Genomic DNA, 19,758 nt, shown 5'->3' with positions numbered 1-19,758 from the left:
TACTGTAGATAATTGTAACACAATGGTAGATATTTATATATTTAAACATAGATAAATAAAGTAAAAATATGGTATAATAATCTCATGAGACCATCGTCATATATGCAGTTTGCCATAATGCCATTATGCAGCACATGACTATATTTTGAGGAAATTAGAATGTTTTTTTGTTTTTACCTAGAAATAGAACCTCCCATTCCCTGGGACTTAAATATTCTTAAATGCTGGATTTCTGTCCTGTCATCTCATTAGGAACAAATTCATCAAAAATATATTTCAACCCTAGACAAAGCAAGTCTCTAAATGGTAGAAAGTCTCACCCTGTCCCCTAGACTGGACAACAGTAGCACAATCTCAGCTCACTGCAGCTTCCATCTCCCGGGTTCAAGCGGTTCAAGCAATTCTTGTGCACCAGTCTCCCGAGTAGCTGGGATTACAGGTGACCACCACCTCGGCCTGCTAATTTTTTAAGTCATTATGAGTCATGAATGGCCCTTGTTATCACAGATCTTTTATTTATTTAAATTATTTTATCTTTTCCCTCTTATAGCATTTATGGATGACTGTATTTTTTTCTGATTGGTTGCCCTTAATAAGGCAGAATTGCTTCTGTGTTCATATTTTGCTTTATACTGATATTATAGTTTTTGTGATAAATGGCAATATATGAGATAATTCTGGCTGTTTTCAGATCACTGAAAGTTAAAATATTTCATATTTCAATGGAAGGGACAGTCTTTCCATTTAATTTTGAAATTTAATTTTTTATGTAATGCCAATATAGTCTACATGGCATTTCTCTAGTTCTCTTTGTTGAAAAATAGGATAGACAAAAATGTACTAAATAAAGAGTATCCTTTTTAATGTCTTAGGTTTAAAGTAACAAGTTACAGGCCAGGCGTAGTGCTTCATACTTGTAATCCCAGCACTTTGTGAGATTAAGGCGAGAGGATTGTTTGAGGCCAGAAGTTTGAGACCAGCCTGGGAAATAGTAAGACCCCATCTCTACAAAAAAAATTTTTAAAAATTAGCCAGGCATGTTGGCTGTGTGCCTGTCTGTAGTTCCAGAAGCTAAGGTGGGAGGATCACTTGAGCTCGGGAGTTGGAGGCTGCAGTGAGCTATGATTGTACAAACAAGACCCTGTCTCCATGGATGGATGGATGATGGGTAGCTAGGTCTGTCTAGATAGATATATAGGGTAGAAGGAGGAGACTAAATTTTCTTCTGTTGTGAAGGGCAGTTAAGTTTTAATGATAAATGCCATGGAAAAAAACGATATTAGGATCATTTGCAGTGACCATTTTCTGTATTATATTTTAATATAATGCCTGCCATTATATTTAATTTACATTATCTATTTATTTTATCATTTAAATTATTATTTAAACTTATTTAATTTTATAGAATATCTTTTAGCTCTGTCAAGCAACTTAGGTTATCAGTTCTAACAGAGGAAGAACTAAGGTCCAGATAAATTAAATGATTTTCTTGAAGTCCTAGAACCAGAATCCAGGATTCCTAGTACAAAGATTCTGTACTAATAACTTTCTGGAGTGTTTCTGGTGATAGACTAAGGAAGTAGCTATTGTTAGCAAAGTTAAAGCTCTTTATGTCGAACCCCCATTTAATATGATTGCTAAAGCTACCCAGTACCTTTACTACCGATTTCACACCAAAGCCCTAAAGTAGCTAACGTGTTTTCTCATTTTACAAGTTACATATCCTCAATTTATTCATTTGTTCTTCATATGTTATACTGTGTACCGTTCTGGTTGTCCACCCTTATATAGTCTCAGGATATATCCATTCCTATGTGGCACCCAGAAACTGGGTAATAATATGTTAGTTGCCAGCCCACAAGCATGGGATGAGCTAGAATTATACCTACAAGTTTGGAACCTGAATTTTAATTATTAGAAGATAAGATTTAAGATATCCTCTTCTGGATACCTTCCTTCCCCTGGTTCTGTGACCCATTTCTTTTGCGTTATGATCATCATACTATTTTTCATGGTATTTGTGATTAAAAATCACGTGGCTAACATGGCAGGCATTTCCCTGTTAGCCTCAAAATACTGGATTTTTTCATAGTCATAGTTTTAAGAAAGAAAATATATTTTTATTGATAAAATATGCTTAGCATAAAATTTACCGTCTTAACCATTTTTGAGTGTATAGTTCAGTACTGTTAAGTACTTGACATTGGTGTAAAGAATTCAGTCCTGCAAAACTGAAACTAAACCCATTAAACAACAGCTCCTCATCCCTACTCTTCCAGCCCCTGGCCACCCCACTCTACTTTCTGTCTGAATTCAACTACTCTAGGTCCCTCATGTAGATGGAATTAATAGTCATACTTAAAGTTAATTTTCCTAATAGTATGGTATCTTTGGTAATATAAACAGCTTCTAATAATAAAATATGTAGTTGAAGTATATTTTATAGCTTTGATAAACTAAAGAAAAACAGAAGGCAGAGCTCCATAAGAGCCTTGTTTTTTCTCTTTCTAATGCTGAGTCTGTAACTATATCTTCCTCTACATACAAGCTTACGCCTTTTTTCTCCAGAATTCACCCCATCCACATATTATTAAACTAGAAGGTAGACCAGTGTTTGCATTCGGACCATCCTGTCTTTGAATTGAAATGGTGTCTTAATCTATACAACTAAGAATATCTCTCTGTTCAGGTTTAAGTATAGTTTTTTCTTTTCTTTTCTTTTCTTTTCTTTTCTTTTGGGCAACAGAGTCTCAGTCTGTCACCCAGGCTAGAATACAGTGGCACGATCTTGGCTCATTGCAACCTCTGCCTCCTTGGTTCAAGCAATTCTCCTGTCTCAGCCTCCTGAGTAGCTGGGAGTACAGGCACGCGCCACCACACCCAGCTAATTTTTCTATTTTTTTAGTAGAGATGGGGTTTCACCATGTTGGTCAGGATGGTCTCGATCTCTTGACCTCATGATCTGCCCGCCTCAGCCTCCCAAAGGGCTGTGATTATAGGCATGAGCCATTGCACCCAGCCTTCTCTTAATTGTTTAAGTTCACTTGATCGATTTAGGCCTACAGTAGCAGTGGAGTTTTAAATCTAAGGCTCTTTTGCCAGCTAGGCTGTTTGGGTACTAACATGGAGGTATATATATATATATATCTCTAGAGAAGGAATATTAAACTTTTAGATTTAGAATGCAAAGTACCAAAATAGAAATGAAGATTTGTTTGAGATGTTAAAGATACCTTACTTGATAGGGAGCACTTAAAATCATTAAGAGTCAAATAGATTCTGCAAATATTCTCACTGTTTTGATTTTGTAATAAAGCATCTTTTGACCGGACCAATGAATTTTTTTCCTTCCCCTTCTGTATAAGGCTTAACATTACCATAATTTTTTGTGTATTATAATGTAACTATACTATACCTAAAAATTGCTTTTGCCTTGAAAAGCTTAGTAATAACCTTATTTATCAAAAGCTTAGTAATAACCTTGTTTATCAAGTATACATATACATATATTTGTGTACCTGTGTAAAATAACATTTACAATGATGGCTTATAAATATGGTATCTGAATATAATGAATATATAGGTACATGGTGATTTGGCTTATTTTGCTATTTTATGTATACTTATTTTGAGAGATGGGAGATTGTTTTGGAGAAAAGAATAGAATTTGAATTATCACTGAGATGAGCAGTATGAGAATTGTAGTTTGACATACTTATGGTTTAAGCTATGCTTTCTTGTAACAGAATATGAAGTACTTTGACTTAAGTGGGGGCCCTTAAAAAATAATTTTCGGCTGGGTACAGTGGCTCATGCCTGTAATCCCAGCACTTTGGGAGCCTGAGGCAGGATAATGGCCTGAGCTCAGGAGTTTGAGACCAGCCTGGGCAACATAGGGAGACACTGTCTCTACAAAAAATTAAAATAAATAGCCAGCATGTGTCTGTAGTTCCAGCTACTTGGGAGGCTGGGGCAGGAGGATTACTTGGGCCCAGTAGGTCAAGACTGTAGTGAGCCATGATTGTGTCACTGCTTTTCAGCCTAGGCGACAGAGTGAGACCCTGGCTCAAAAAATTAACTAATTAATTTTCAAAGAGCTAGTTTAGTTCTGTTTATGAAAGAGAAATGTGTTCTGATGTCTTCGAAAAATCTTACAGTTTTATGATTTTAATTAGAGTCTCTTCTTTCTACAGAAATAGGAAGGTTGTTGATTACTCACAGTTTCAGGAATCTGATGATGCAGGTAAGTTTTGTGGTTTCAACAAATTTTAAGTCGGACTGACCCGTGGAGGTTACTTTCATCAAGCTTTTGGAATAAGTATTACTTTTTTATTTTCAGAGTATTTACCAAAACTGTATCATGATCTGCATCAACCAAAGCAAAAGTTGAACTTACATGGATTTTAACTTTTCCTTCATTGATAATAAACATTAAACAGTTTTTTTCTGACCTGGTTTTGGAGTCCAAAGCTTAAATGTCCAGTAATTCCGATATAGTGTTCATTACTTAAAATACCTTCGGCTGGGCGTAGTGGCTTATGCCTGTAATCCAAGCACTTTGGGAGGCCGAGGAGGGCAGACCACTTGAGGTCGGGAGTTCCAGACCAGCCTGGCCAACATGGTGAAACCCATCACTACTAAAAATACAAAAATTAGCCAGGCGTGGTGGCGTGCGCCTGTAATCCCAGCTGCTCGGGAGGCTGAGGCAGGAGAATCACTTGAGCCCAGAAAAATAATCCACTACAGGGCAGGCGCAGTGGTTTACACCTGTGATCTCAGCACTTTAGGGGCAAAAAAACCCTGCTATTATTACAATAAAACTTGTGCTTTGTGATATGTTTTTACATAATCAACTAAGATGAGAGTCTGTTTTGTGAAACAATTTTGATTTGTGAACTAATCCATCTTAGAATGAGTGTTGTAGCTAATTCTTAGCCATAAGAGATTTTTTTAGAGCTGTCTCCTTAATCTCATTACTTTTCCAGATATGTTTACTGTTTTTTCTTCTTTCTTTCTTTTTAATCTAACTTTTCTTTATAAAGATAATATCCACCCTTTGGGAAGACTTAGAAAATGCTGAAAGATATAAAGAAGAGTAAAAAAAGTAATATGTAGCACTAATATTTATAAAATGCTTGCTACATGTCAGGAATTGTTTCAAATGTTTGTATTTAATAATTCCTTAGAATCATTCGTTAATATGGGATGTCCTATTATTATTTCTGTTTTGAGTATTTTTCTTATGCTATTAAAAGGTATTTGAAAAATTCCTATCAGTGGTCATGTAATATCCCATAATGGAATTTATAATGTTTCTAACCATTTAATAACATCACACGCGTGTGTGTGTGTGTGTGTGTGTGTGTGTATGTACATAAATGGTGCAGTAAACAGCTTTGGAAATAATTTCCTTTTAAGAGAGAGTCATTTTCGTTAGTTTTATAGGGCTTTTGAAATTGGAGATACTTTCTTCAAAGGCAAGAGTATCTTATATTTAATATTTTAAAAGTAATTTGCTTAGTAATAGTAATTGTGTTTACTTCCTAAAACGTTTGTAATGTAATCGTAATCTGATAATTTTCAAATAAGTGTGAAGATGTTGAAATCAAAAGGGGAGGGTATAAAATGATAGAAGGTTAGCTATAGATAGATGAAATATATACATGAGGACTAGAGGGTAATATGGAAAAATGAAATTAATGTGGTAGGACTGGGTGGGAAATAATTGTAGTGTTTTTAAAAATGAAAGAAACTATTTGGGAAATCCTGCTCCTCTCACCATTTAAACAGCATGAGAGATAATTATTTCAGTAAGTATATATAGTGGTGATTTTAACATGTAAAAATCATAGTTAATTAAATTTGAAAACACTGTTTAGATGAAGATTATGGAAGAGATTCGGGCCCTCCCACTAAGAAAATTCGATCATCTCCCCGAGAAGCTAAAAATAAGAGGCGATCTGGAAAGAATTCACAGGAAGATAGGTAAGAGGCGTTGTTTTTCTGTTCCCACTTATATTGTCACCACTCTGAGATGAGATCACCACTCTGATCTCTAAATTATTGAAATCTCATATACTTTTGAAAAGTACTTACTGTCCACTTAATATTTTGCATATTTCATATTATCTCAGGCTGTGCTTGAGGATGTAATTCGTTAGCTATCTAAGGTTAATATTGATACTTTCATTGTAGTGATAACAAAAAATAAGTGATATATCCCATTCAGTCACAAATCACTGGCACAAGTATAACTAAACTTGTAGTATAGCCTGTCGCATTTTGCTGTCTCATAATCGAGTCTCCTTTGTTTAAATAATTTAATCATTTTGCAAGTTTCTTTTCCCTTAGTTTTACAAATGAGCTATGATTTTTAACTATAACTTTGTCTTATAAGACCAGGATATTAGATGGGCACCATGGCTCATGCTTGTAATCCCAGGACTTTGGGAGGCCTAGGTTAGGACGATTGCTTGAGCAGGAGTTTGAGACCAGCCTGGGCAACATAGGGAGACCACGTCTGTACACAAAAATTTAAAAATTGGCTGAGAATGGTGACACATGCCTGTAGTCCCAGCTACTCAGGAGCCCAAGGCAGGAGGATCCTTTGAGCCCAGGAATTCAATACTGCAGTGAGCTGTGATTACACCACTGCACTACAGCATAGGTGACAGAGCCAAGACTCTGTCTGTGGGAATGGAGGGAAGACCAGAATATTGTAATTTCTGCCCTGTTGTTAAAGGTATACACATTGTCACACTCAGTGTAGCACAACTTTAAGACCTTCTTGGTAATAATGGTGATGATAGTAATGATGATGGCTACTGTTTATGATTATTATGTGACAATTTCTATTATGTGCTTTATATACACTATCATTTAATTCTCACAACATCTCAAATTATTTGTATGCATAATATTAACTTAGAGGGGTTCTGTGATGTAGCCAAAATTATCCAGCAAATGGACAAACAGGTTTTTTTTTTTGTTTTTTTTTTGTTTTTTTTTTTTTTGAGACAGAGTTTCGCTCTTGTTACCCAGGCTGGAGTGCAATGGCGCGATCTCGGCTCACCGCAACCTCTGCCTCCTGGGTTCAGGCAATTCTCCTGCCTCAGCCTCCTGAGTAGCTGGGATTACAGGCACGCACCACCATGCCCAGCTAATTTTTTGTGTTTTTAGTAGAGACGGGGTTTCACCATGTTGACCAGGATGGTCTCGATCTCTTGACCTCGTGATCCACCCGCCTTGGCCTCCCAAAGTGCTGGGATTACAGGCTTGAGCCACCGCGCCCGGCTGACAAACAGGTTTTTAAACCATATCTATTGGACTCCAAAGTTGACAACCTCTAATGCTTTTTTTGCATTTTCAGAAATGTGCTTTTGAGGAAAAATAATACAGAATTATACTGTTGGGAAACAAGTCTTCAAGAGTTTCTGTTATGGCCATATGCTGGTATATGTAGGTTGTTGTTGTTTGTTTTTAATAGAGATGGGCTCACGCCACGTTGCCCAGTCTGGTCTCAAACTCCTGGGCTCAAGTGATCCTCCCATCTCAGTGTCCCAAAGTGCAGGGATTACAGGTGTGAGCCACCATGTCTGGCCTAAAACAGTTTTGATTTGTTTTGTTTTGTTTTGAGATGGAGTCTCACCCTGTCACCCAGGCTTGAGTGTAATGGCACTCAGCTCGCTGCAGCCTCCACCTCCCAGGTTCAAGCAGTTCTCCCGCCTCAGCCCCCAAGTAGCTGGGACTATAGGCGCGTGCCACCACACCCAGCTAATTTTTGTATTTTTAGTAGAGACAGGGTTTCACTGTGTTGGCCAGGCTGGTCTCAAACTCCTGGCCTTGTCATCCGCCCACCTCAGCCTCCCAAAATGTGTGAGCCACCGCGCCCAGCCAAACAGTTTTTTATGGCAGCCCAACTCAGAACTATTTTTTATTATATTCATTTTCATTATCATATTTCTCCTAGGAAAGAGCTGCTTTGTGGCATGTTATAATGTCTCATTGCCATAATTAACATCTAGCTTACAGTTTTTCTTGTTGCAGTCATTTGATTTTATTATTCTAAGTGTTGGAAGGATTGAAATAAATACAGGTTTTATTGCTATCTGTATGCCTTGTGTATTTATTCCCAGACTAGTGCTCTGTTGATTTTTCTGTTTTCAAAGTTCAGCCTTCACTTGACTTCGCTGTAGTGGTACTCAAAGATTAATGTAGTCTATAAAACTCAATAAAAGAGCTTGAAAAAATAATATAATTTGTCATTGTGTTAGAATTATGAATTTGGTGCTTATTTTGCATAAGAAACATTTATACAGAATAGTCATAGGTTTCAGAATTATAAAGTGTCTTGGACTCAGGTTGCTTAGTAAAAGAATATGTTTGGTCATTCTCTTTGGTTAGATAACATTAGTTCAGTAATTTCTTATTTGAGCGTGGTCTAGATTATGGGGGATACTGAAAGTGATTTATAAAACCTGCTATTTGAGAAAGGAAAACTTTGAATGCGGTTTTTATGTGCAAGTTTTTTACTTTTGTTTTTCAGAATTTTTCATGGAATCATAAAATTTTAGCACTGAGGAAAGAATACCAAGTGATTTGCTTAAGATCATACAGCTAACTAATGACAAAGAGATGGACTACTGGGGGCTGGGTATGGTGGCTCATGCCTGTAATCCCAGCACTTTGAGAGGCCAGGACGGGTGGATCTCTTGAGCAAAGGAGTTTGACACCAGCCTGGGCAACATGGTGAAACCCCATCTCTATTTTTAAAAATATGTAAACTAACAAAGAGAGATGGGATACTAGTATCCAGATTCCGGAGTTAAGACTTATGAGGACATAATACGAACTTTGAAGCTCCTTAACATCTTATTTTGTGATTTTGAGCTCACTTTTATTTTCTTCATGGTACCAGGCAGGAACATATGTTGATGTTTCTGATGCAAAGAAATATTGGGAGGAAATATTAACAGGGGATAATTAAATCAATTTATTTTCCATTTGGTTTTAGGTAAATTTTTAGGCATATTATAAGTTATATAACTGAACTATAATTCCTTTTGTTTGAGATGGAGTCTCTGTCAGCCAGGCTGGAGTGCAATGGTGTGATCTCAGCTCACTGCAACCTCCGCCTCCCAGGTTCAAGTGGTTCTCCTGCTTCAGCCTCTTGAGTAGCTGGGATTACAAGCATGTGCCACCATGCCCGGCCAATATTTGTATTCTTTAAGTAGAGATGGAGTCACCATGTTGGCCAGGCTGGTCTTAAACTCCTGGCCTCAAGCAATCTGCCCACCTCAGCCACCCAAAGTGCTGAGATTACAGGTTACAGGTGTGAGCCACCGTGCCCGGTCTGCAATTCCTTTTAATCATTTTAGATATTTTAGCAGTTTTCAGCATGTATATTTAGTGATCTTTATTTGCCATCATTAACACTATGTAATTTATTTTTAGTATTTTTATACTCTGCCTCTGTTCAAGAATATTTTTCTTATTAAATATTATCGTGAACCAAGCTGTATCCATAGGTGAAAAAATTCCAGCCTGTGGTAAGATGCCTTCTTTTTTTCCTTTGGGTCTTTGGAAGCAGTGTTTTGCCAAGTAGATAAAATTGTGCTTACTTACCAGCATCCCTGTAATGTAAGGAAATAATAGAAGCAGTTTTACTCCTTAGCATTTGTTTGAACATTTTATATAGAAGAGGTATTTTTCAATTCTTCTCAAGTCAGAAATAAGAGATCTATGTTCATTTAGATTTTGAGCTAAGACTTTTAAACGTTTACGTTTTTGCCTTCCTTTATAGTGAGGACTCAGAAGAAAAAGATGTGAAGACCAAGAAGGATGATTCTCACTCAGCAGGTAGTAAACTATTTTAAATGTAAGAGGTATAATTCTGCTTATATATTATTTTATTAGACATTTTAGTAAGTGATTTTCTATGCCAGGCAGTGTTGTAAATCTGGAATTACAAAGACGTTTCAATCTTCAAAGAGCTTGTAATGATTCTAAGTCCTGGTGACTTATTATAGTCATCTATGAATCTTTTTTAAAATGTATATTCTGGGCCCTGTCTCAAAATTTCTGATTAAATAGATCTAGGTGGGATGTTGGGGCTTGATTTTCTTTAAGTATCTCCACATTATTCTTATTCATGGTCAATATTGGAAATGATTTACATAAACAAAAGACATCAAACCAAATTGAATAATGTGTAAATATAAAACTTGGGGGCTGGGCACATGGCTCATGCCTGTAATCCAGCACTTTGGGAGGCTAAGGCAGGTGGATCACCTGAGGTCGGGAGTTCGAGACCAGCCTGACCCCATCTCTACTAAAAAAAAATACAAAAGTAGAGCATGGTAGCACATGCCTGTAATCCTAGCTACTCGGAAGGCTAAGGCAGGAGAATCACTTGAACCTGGGAGTTAAAGGTTGCAGTGAGCCGAGTTTGTGCCATTGCACTCCAGCCTGGGCAACAAGAGCAAAACTCAAAAAAAAAAAACTTGGTAAAATAGGAACATAAAAAAAGAGAGTGGTGGACTGTAGGTGGAAAAGCAAATGAAAGGTTTATTCCCACTCTTTTTAGCTGAGACATAGTCTTTTGAAACAGTGGCCATAGAGAAGCTTTTTTTTGTAAAAATGTTAACTTAAAAGAATTAATGTGAACTAATGAGGAGTCTCCATGGCCAAATGAAATATTCAATCCCATGATTCTACTTGTTGGTATTTATTTTTAAATTTAATTCTTCTAAGAATTGAGAGTTTTAATCCATATTACTTCCAGCCACGTTAGTTTTGACCTACATTTCCTTGCTGTTTCCCTGGATCTCCCTTTAAATAAGACTGCTGTTTGACTAATACAAAGGGGAGATAAAAAGTTTTGCTAAATTCTCTCTGCTTGGCTGTTTTTACTTTCTCTCCTATTCAAGTATACTATCTGGCTACCTAAGTTGGAAAGGAACTATATTAATCTTTTGCACTATCTAGTCTAGTGATCCTGTGATAATACAGTATATGCTTTCACTCATTTGCCTTGTTAATCCTAATTTGAATCTCTTATACTTAATAGTTTATTGAGCACTTCTAGATAAATAACTCTGTACTAGTATTAAGCTAAGCATCTACCAAGTGGGTTTAGTTTTGGGTCTGCCATGTCAGCTTTATTCTGTTTGTCTTTAGTTGAGGTTTTTGAAAGTGAAAGAGATGACTTGAACACTGACCTGGTAAGGTTCATAGGACTAGGAGTATTTTCAGCAGAAGTACCACTTAACAGAATAAGGGATTTTAAAACTTCAGGAAAAGGGCTGTAGGTAGAGACTAATTCAAATATGGCTTAGTCTAGAGGGAGTAGGCTGGCATCCTACCCTTTAACGAAATTTATTCACACACTGTGTGTTAAAAAAATTTTTTTGGCCGGGCATAGTGGCTCACGCCTACAATCCCAGCACTTTGGGAGGCCGAGACGGGCAGATCACGCGGTCAGGAGCTCAAGACAATCCTGGCTAACATGGTGAAACTCCTTCTCTACTAAAAATACAAAAAATTAGCCAGGCATGGTGGCATGTGCCTGTAGTCCCAGCTACTCAGCAGGCTGAGGCAGGAGAATCGCTTGAACCCGGGAGGCAGAGGTTGCAGTAAGCCATGATTGTGCCACTGCACTCCAGCCTGGCAACACAGAGAGACTGTCTCAAAAAAAAAAAAGAAAGAAAGAAAGAAAGAAAATACAAATTTAGCTGGGCATGATGGCACATGCCTGTAATCCCAGCTACTCAGGAGGCTGAGGCAGGAGAATCGCTTGAACCCAGGAGGCAGAGGTTGCAGTGAGCCGAGATCACACCATTGCACTCCAGCCTGGGCAACAAGAGCAAAACTTCGTCTCAAAAACCAAAACCAAAAAAAAATCTGTTTTTTTAGACTGATCACAGTGGCTCACACCTGTGATCTCAGCATTTTGGGAGGCCAAGGCAGGTGGATTACTTGAGGTCAAGGGTTCAAGACTATCCTGGCCAACATGGCAAAACCCTATCTCTATCAAAAATACAAAAATTAGGCTGGGTGCACTGGCTTATGCCTCTAATCCCAGCACTTTGGGAGGCCAAGGCAGGTGGATCACCTGAGGTCAGGAGTTTGAGACCAGACTGGCCAGCATGGCAAAACCCTTTCTCTACTGAAGATACAAAAAATTAGCCGGGTATGATGGTGGTTGCCTGTTATCCCAGCTACTCAAGAGGCTGAGGCAGGAGAATCGCTTGAACCTGGGAGGCAGAGGTTGCAGGGTACTGAGATCCTGCCATTGTATTCCAGCCTGAACAACAAAAGCAAAATTCAATCTCAAAAAAACCAACCAAAAAACAACAACAAGAAATTAGCCAGGCTTGGCAGCACATGCCTGTAGTCCTAGCTACTCAGAAGCCTGGGGCAGGAGAATAGCTTGGACCTGGGAGGCAGAGGCTGCTGTGAGTCAAGATTGTACTACTGCACTCCAATCTGGGCAACAGTGTGAAATTCTGTCTTAAACAAAAGAATTTTTTTAAATTAATAGACTCTAAGAATATGTGAAAGTAAATTTTTTACAGGCTTGTCCAAACATCTTTCACTAATTGATCTCAATATGTATTTTTTTTTTTTTTTTTTTTGAGACAGAGTTTTGCTCTTGTTGCCCAGGCTGGAGTGCAGGGCTGTGATCTCGGCTCACTGCAACCACCACCTTCCAGGTTCAAGCGATTCTCCTGCCTCAGCCTTCCAAGTAGCTGAGATTACAGGCATGAGCCACCATGCCTGGCTAATTTTTGTATTTTTAGTAAAGATGAGGTTTCTCCATGTTGGTCAGGCTGGTCTCGAACTCCCGACCTCAGGTGATCTGCCCACCTTGTCCTCCCAAAATACTGCGATTACAGGCATGAACCACCACACCCGGCCCTAAATATGTATTTTTAAAGATTTTCCTCAATCCCCTCTAAATTGAAATGGTCACAAGTCATTCATTGTAAAGGGTAACAGTTTGACATTATTTTAGGGTTTACATGTTTTATGTCTTAGATTAAAGATTGAGAGACATTCTTTCCCTTTCATACCGTGTTAAGACATTTTTCTAACTTTAGCTTTCAAAAACAGTGAACATAGATTTGAATGTAATTGAGAATTTTAGAGCAAAGTAGTGATGTAGCTAAAGTATAGGAAGCATGTGTTCACACTTTAATTCAGCTTGGCTACTGCTTAAAATTACATGCCTATGTTACTTTATATGTAATAGTGGGTACATAGTCTTGTTCAGGTTCATTCTTTGTGAATTTAGGTCCCCTTTTATACATTTCGTAGAATTTTTTTTTTATTTTTATTTTAAGTTCCAGGGCACATGTGCAGGATATACAGGTTTGTTAAATAGGTAAATGTGTGCCATTGCAATTTGCTGCACCCATCAACCCATCATCTAGGTGTTAAGCCCAGCATGCATTAGCTATTTTTCCTAATGTTGTCCCTCTCCATCTCCCCACCTGCCCCCTCCCTCACCACAGGCCCCAATATGTGTTGTTCCCCTTCCTGTGTCCAAGTGTTTTCATTGTTCACCTCCCACTTATAAGTGAGAACGTGCAGTGTTTGGCCTTTTGTGCCTGTGTTAGTTTGCTGAGGATAATGACTTCCAGCTCCATCCATGTCCCTGCAAAGGACATAATTTCCTTTCCTTTTTTATGGCTACATAGTATTCCGTGGTATATATGTACCACAATTTCTTTATTCAGTCTATCATTAATGGGCATTTAGGTTGATTCCATCATTTTGTAGAAATGTTGAAGGACAGAATTTGCCCTTTTACAATGAAACAAAGCTGCATATTGTATCCTATATAGGCCACTCCATTGGCTTTTTTTTTCCAAGACAGAGTCTTTGTCAGCCAAGCTGGAGTGCAGTAGCACGATCTCAGCTCACTACAACCTCTGCCTCCCCAGTTCAAGCCACTCTCCTGCCTCAGCCTCCCAAGTAGCTCGGACTACAGGCACACGCCACCACACCCAGCTAATTTTTTGCATTTTTAGTAGAGACAGGGTTTCACCATGTTAGCCAGAATGAACTCGATCTCCTGACCTTGTGATCTGCCTTGCCTTGGCCTCCCAAAGTGCTGGGAATACAGCGTGAACCACTGCACCTGGCCCAGTTATTTACATTTTCAGTCAATTATTAATCTTTTGCACCATTTAGCCAAATATAAAAATCTTTAGTCATTGTATCATGATAATTCTAATATTGCAGAGGATAGTGAAGATGAAAAAGAAGATCATAAAAATGTGCGCCAGCAACGGCAGGCAGCATCTAAAGCAGCTTCCAAACAGAGGGAGATGCTCATGGAAGATGTGGGCAGTGAGGAAGAACAAGAAGAGGAAGATGAGGCACCGTTCCAGGAGAGTACGTGAAGTTGGTTTGTGTAGTTTGGTTGTTTGGTCGTGATTGTAGTTTCTGATCTTGGTTACTTTGGCATTTTCTACGATACTAAATGTTACAGCCAGTCCCTTAGATTGGGTAGATACTCCCTGTTAAAAGAGATGACTCTGTTGGTGCCTGTTAATATTTTAAAAGGTTCAGAGATTCTCACGATTGCCCACCATTTGTAATCTTTGCACTCTATTTAATGATGTTTGTGTTCAGACATTGAATGAACATTTGCTTAAGTAATAATCACATTAGGCGTTGTGATTGAGATTTGTATTTTGGCCTGGTGGAGGAGGTTGTAGACCTCTTTTCACAGAAGAAAATGTTAATCACAAAATTTAGATGTTTCACAGGTTATTCAGATTTGTTAATTGTATGTATTTTTGTTTCATGTTGGGTTTTCTTGTTTCACTTATTCAGAATTGGACCAAAAAGGCCCTGTCAGTTCCGTTTTGTTTCCCTAGTCTCAACCAGTACTACATGGAAGTGGCGGAACTACCAAAAGTCATTTGATGGTTTCAGTTTTTATTCAGGTTAACTCCTACTCTTCCTGTTTTCAACCTACTTTTCAAACACATCACTCATGTAGCTCTCTTATGGCATGCAAAATCCATTTGACAAATGAAGCCAGTGATGACTCCAGTCAAATTGGTAGTACAGCTCCAAATAGAATCCAAGGGTGTTTGACTCCCAAATCCCATTCTGTAGTCATTCTTAGTACTGTCTTCTTTTGTTCACTTGGAAGGATGCATACATTAAGTTAGCTGTTGAAATTCCTCTTTCTTCTCAGAAGATTCCGGCAGCGATGAAGATTTCCTGATGGAAGATGATGATGATAGTGACTATGGCAGTTCAAAAAAGAAAAACAAAAAAATGGTTAAGAAGTCCAAACCTGAGAGAAAAGAAAAGAAAATGCCTAAACCCAGGCTAAAGGCTACAGGTAAGTTCTGCAGAAGTGAAATTAAATGTACTGCTTTAAAAATTTTGAGAACCATTACTTTCGATACAGAAATTCTTCATTAGGATTTGGCATTGGCCTAATGTTTAGCAGGAATACAAGAAATCTAAAAGGGTCTTGTATTCTGGAGCTGGAAGCATCTCTTATTAATAAAGACACTAGCCTGTTTAAGAGTCTGGTGGACCTAGGCATGTTCTTCCATTATTGCCATACTTTAGCAAGATTTCAGAATGATCTGTTTGTTTCAGGCATAGTGGTAGAAACACTGAATCATCATAGCTGTTACTGCTCTTTTTCCCTCACTGGTATCACAGTCTCAGCAGCCAGAAAAGACTTAATTGTGAAAATGCAGAAATCTAGAGTAATACGTTTAAGATCCATGTTCTGATCTCTACCCCATCCTCTGTGCTGTCAGAATAAAACCACGCTTGATGACATGAGTTAATTTTTTTCTGAGCCCTAGTTGTTTCTGCCAGATATTCTTCTAGTTGGAGCTAGTTTGTTAACTAAATCAGAAATTGATTTGCTTTTTGTGTAGGTGGTTTTATTCCGTTAGGTACAACAAGTCATTGTTAAACTTTTGTTTATCACTTCTTACTGTTAGGAATGATGGACTATCAGATATATTTGATGGCTTCAGTTTCTAATCAGATTAATTGTTATCCTTCCCACTTTTTTACCAGCTTTTTATAAACAACTTTTATCATAAACAACAGCTTCACAAACAATGAAGGATGTTGTGCGTATTCTGTAGCCTGGCGTTTCTTCATTACAGGTTATGACTGCTAATGTCATATTAGAGTGTTGGTAAAGACTGATGGGAAATACTGCAGCATATTGTAGTAACTTGTCTAGAAATTGAGATACATTTTAGAAATTGAGATAAATTTACCTAGGGATATATGCATACCCTTGTGCCCACCTTGGTTTTTGGTAAGTTGCATATTGTCTTTATAGATTTTATTCTTACAGATTCTTTTATTTTGTAGCTGATTTTTATTAAAGACATTTTTTTCTTCCCTTCCCCACATTATTTTTCTACTTTCAGTGACGCCAAGTCCAGTGAAAGGCAAAGGGAAAGTGGGTCGCCCCACAGCTTCAAAGGCATCAAAGGAAAAGACTCCTTCTCCCAAAGAAGAAGATGAGGAACCGGAAAGCCCGCCAGAAAAGAAAACATCTACAAGCCCCCCACCCGAGAAATCTGGGGATGAAGGGTCTGAAGATGAAGCCCCGTCTGGGGAAGATTAAAAGTGATGATGGTCTGGGGAGAGATTTTATTAAAAAAAAAAAAGAAAAAAAAAAGAAAAAAGAGGGAGGAAAAAAAGAACCTACTTAAGATAGAACATGGTTTTGGCTATGGCTTGACTCATGGGCTTTCAGTGCTTTTTTCCATTTGTTGAAAGTAACATTTCTCTCTCTTTTTTTTTTTTTTTTAAAGCAAACCATTGTATGTTTAAGTGTTTAATTTACCTTTTTGTCTATTGGTCTCTTTGCCAACCCTCCCCTTTCCCAATGAAAGCCATGTCAAATTAATCACTGGATTGACTGCTTCATCTTTTTATTTTTAATGAAAGGTGTACCACAGTTGTAAAGCAATAAGATTTGAGATGAACACTATGGAAAATTTGCTTTTTGATAAACGATAGTAAGTTGAATAGTAATCAAAAACACAGCAAGATTTTAGTTCAAAATGATTGCTCCTTTCGCTACCTGGACTTTTGAAAAATCAATTGTCATCTAATACAAGTTTACTTGTCTGTAGACACAAATATCAATGTCTAAAAAATCATGTACTTTAAACTTCCACTAATGAGGCAGATAAGAGATAAATATGAATTCTGAACTGTTACTAAAAGTACTCATTTTTTACCTTGTGGGGAGGGTGGGCAATAGCATTATCTGACCTTATTTGAGGGTATGGGCTTTCTTTTTTATTTCATCACTTGTTATCTCAAAAAGACTCGGAGCCAGTGATCCTTTTATCCTGCTACAGTCTTAAGGGAGTTTTAAAAAAAAGCAGGGCTGCCAAAACTGAAATCACTCTTGATTTCATATTTCCTTCTCTAAATATGTATGTATCCTATTTTTTGGATAAGATTTTACCAAGGATCCAAAAAAAAAAAAAAAACCCTAGAATTTGATTGACAAGATCAGTCTACACGTCACAGTGGCTTTCTTCTCAAACTGACAATGTTTAGGTTTTAAGCAAATAAAATTCCAGTTATTGCGAAACTCAGTCACAAAGAGTTGAGATTTTTTCCTTTATGAAATAGAATTAACATTCTTTTATGCTATAAATGTGCTTTCAGGTCCCATGAACCATGCTCTGCTTTCATTTGGGGATAGAACATTTTCTTCATAGAAACGTGATATGAATGCATCCCTGTGATCCTGCTGCTTTGTAGGGCATCACTGCACACCCTACCCCCAGTGCCGACCACCTCTGCGATAGGATGCTGTTTTTCTGGCCCCATTCTTCACTTACTTCCCATCCTGTCCTTGACTAGGAATGTGTTAAATACTGCTCCCATACGATTCAGTTGGCTCTTGTCTTTTTAGTTGGTCCAACCCCTGCTTTACTGTTCATGCTGCTTAAAGCAGGAGGGACTAGAGAAACCAGGCATTTTAGGAGGCTTGTGTGCAGTTGACAACAGACTTTTTACAAATGCCTTATAAAAGCAGTCAGGAGATAGATCCATAGGTTTGATCCTTCACATCTGATACCAGGCGCTTATGGGAGCAAGGTTTAAAGGGTCCGGGTATGCTAATAAATTGAAAAATTAGTGAAGTTTAACTTCTGCCTTTTTTTCCTGCCTTTTAATCTAGATTTGCTTCTTCAGTATCCTACTTTGGGGTTTACTAGAAACATGCTTTGTCTGATTTTAATTAAAAACACCCAGTGGCAGAGTCATTTCACTATTGCACTGTGTGTTAAATAATGAATAACGAGTTTTCAGTACATGGCCAATAATACAGGACTTGAACATAAATAGCAATTGGATCATTCTCTTTCGTGATGGTTAAATTCAGTTGTGAACCTTGTAGTGAGGATGTTAGATTATTTGCCTAAATGGGTTTGTTCAGGTATCCATGTGGTAAAAGACCTATCAGTGTTTCCACCATGCACTTCTATTTTTTAGGAATTTGTAATTTTAAGTCTTACATTCCTAGTAACATTTGGGCTTTCCTCAGGCTATGTTTCGTGAAGAATGAGGGGGAGGGCATGTTTAAAACTTCAGCCTCAATTGTTTGTGTAACAGTCTCTTTAATATATGAATCTGCACTAACATATCTGTGATATATGCACATATTTTAGAGGTAATCATGTCTTCTAGGTTACTTGTGTGCATTTGATTGGGCTTCTTGTTTAGAGTCCCTTTTAAAATTAATTCATTAGACTGAAAAATGTATTCTATATTTCTAATAGACTGGACAGAAGGATCTGTGTCCCCAAGTGAGACAGGTTCAATAACTTTTCTCCACTTTTGTCTTTTTTTTTTTTTTTTTTTTTTTTTTTTTTTTTTTTTTTTTTTTTTTTTTTTTTTTTTTTTTTTTAAGAGACGGGGTTTCACCATGTTGGTCAGGCTGGTCTCGAACCCCTGACGTTGTGATCTGCCCGCCTCGGCCTCCCAAAGTGCTGGGATTACAGGTGTGAGCCACCGCGCCCAGCCTTGTTTTCTCCTCTTTTTACTGATGATTTAAAACACTCTAGTCTTCCCCTCAAATCATGCATGCAAATAGGAGGACAGTGGTGGTGACTCAACTAGATACAGGTGCTCAATAGTCAGGCTTGATAGTGATGTCAGGATGTATTACAAGCTGTAAGCCGATACTGACTGGCCATTGGCACCACCCTTGACTAACCTTCCCCTTTTTTTCTAGTGTGCCTATGGTGAAATGGCAATAGCATTCACTGTCGCATTTTGCAGTGCTCAGGAAGTGGGATGTGAACTTTGAAGGTGCTTGTTTGTATTAGCTCTGCTAGGTTTACCTCTATGACGTAGATTTCGGCAGCTCTGCTGACTGACACTACACTCTAGTTCTTAAGGATTTTTTTCCAGATTCCCCCCCTTCCCCAGCTAGACATACGTAGCATACTTTCATCTTACTCAATCTGTCTGTAACCTGCTGCTGCTTTTAGTCCTCCTCACCTCAGACGAATCAATGGAGTGGGCCCAGAGGATACATTTTAATTTCAGTAATGGTAGGTAGATTTGTCCTGCTTTCTAAAACATCTCCCCATTTCATATCTCCACTCCACATTGATTCTATAAGGGAAAATTAATGGGTGTTTCCTCCTTTAGGGAGGTAATAATAATGAGTGTGGACATCTTTTAATTTTGAGGAATAGTAGTTGATTTCCCTTGAAGGAGCTT

The 19,758-nt window shown here is 37.9% G+C and overlaps 1 protein-coding gene across 2 annotated transcripts in view; it reads left to right on the top strand.

Annotated features, from left to right (window-relative positions):
* Positions 1-17,618, top strand: part of NUCKS1 (nuclear casein kinase and cyclin dependent kinase substrate 1) — a 32,199-nt gene extending 14,581 nt beyond the window's left edge. Inside the window, exons 2-7 of one of the 2 annotated variants that reach the window (XM_017525462.1) lie at positions 4,194-4,243; positions 5,880-5,985; positions 9,803-9,858; positions 14,248-14,400; positions 15,218-15,364; positions 16,431-17,618. In XM_017525462.1, coding sequence (XP_017380951.1) covers positions 4,194-4,243; positions 5,880-5,985; positions 9,803-9,858; positions 14,248-14,400; positions 15,218-15,364; positions 16,431-16,630 — 712 coding nt within the window. In that variant the 3' untranslated portion in view covers positions 16,631-17,618. Of the gene's footprint in view, positions 1-4,193; positions 4,244-5,879; positions 5,986-9,802; positions 9,859-14,247; positions 14,401-15,214; positions 15,365-16,430 lie in introns of both variants that reach the window. The other variant, XM_017525461.1, reaches the window with a different exon arrangement.
* Positions 17,619-19,758: the final 2,140 nt, after the last annotated feature.

The sequence above is a fragment of the Cebus imitator genome, unplaced genomic scaffold, assembly GCF_001604975.1.
Source record: "Cebus imitator isolate Cc_AM_T3 unplaced genomic scaffold, Cebus_imitator-1.0 Scaffold38, whole genome shotgun sequence".
NCBI classification, from domain to species: Eukaryota; Metazoa; Chordata; class Mammalia; order Primates; family Cebidae; genus Cebus; species Cebus imitator.
The sequence above is the reverse complement of the archived record's forward strand: the minus strand, read 5'-3'. Positions and strand labels throughout refer to the sequence as shown.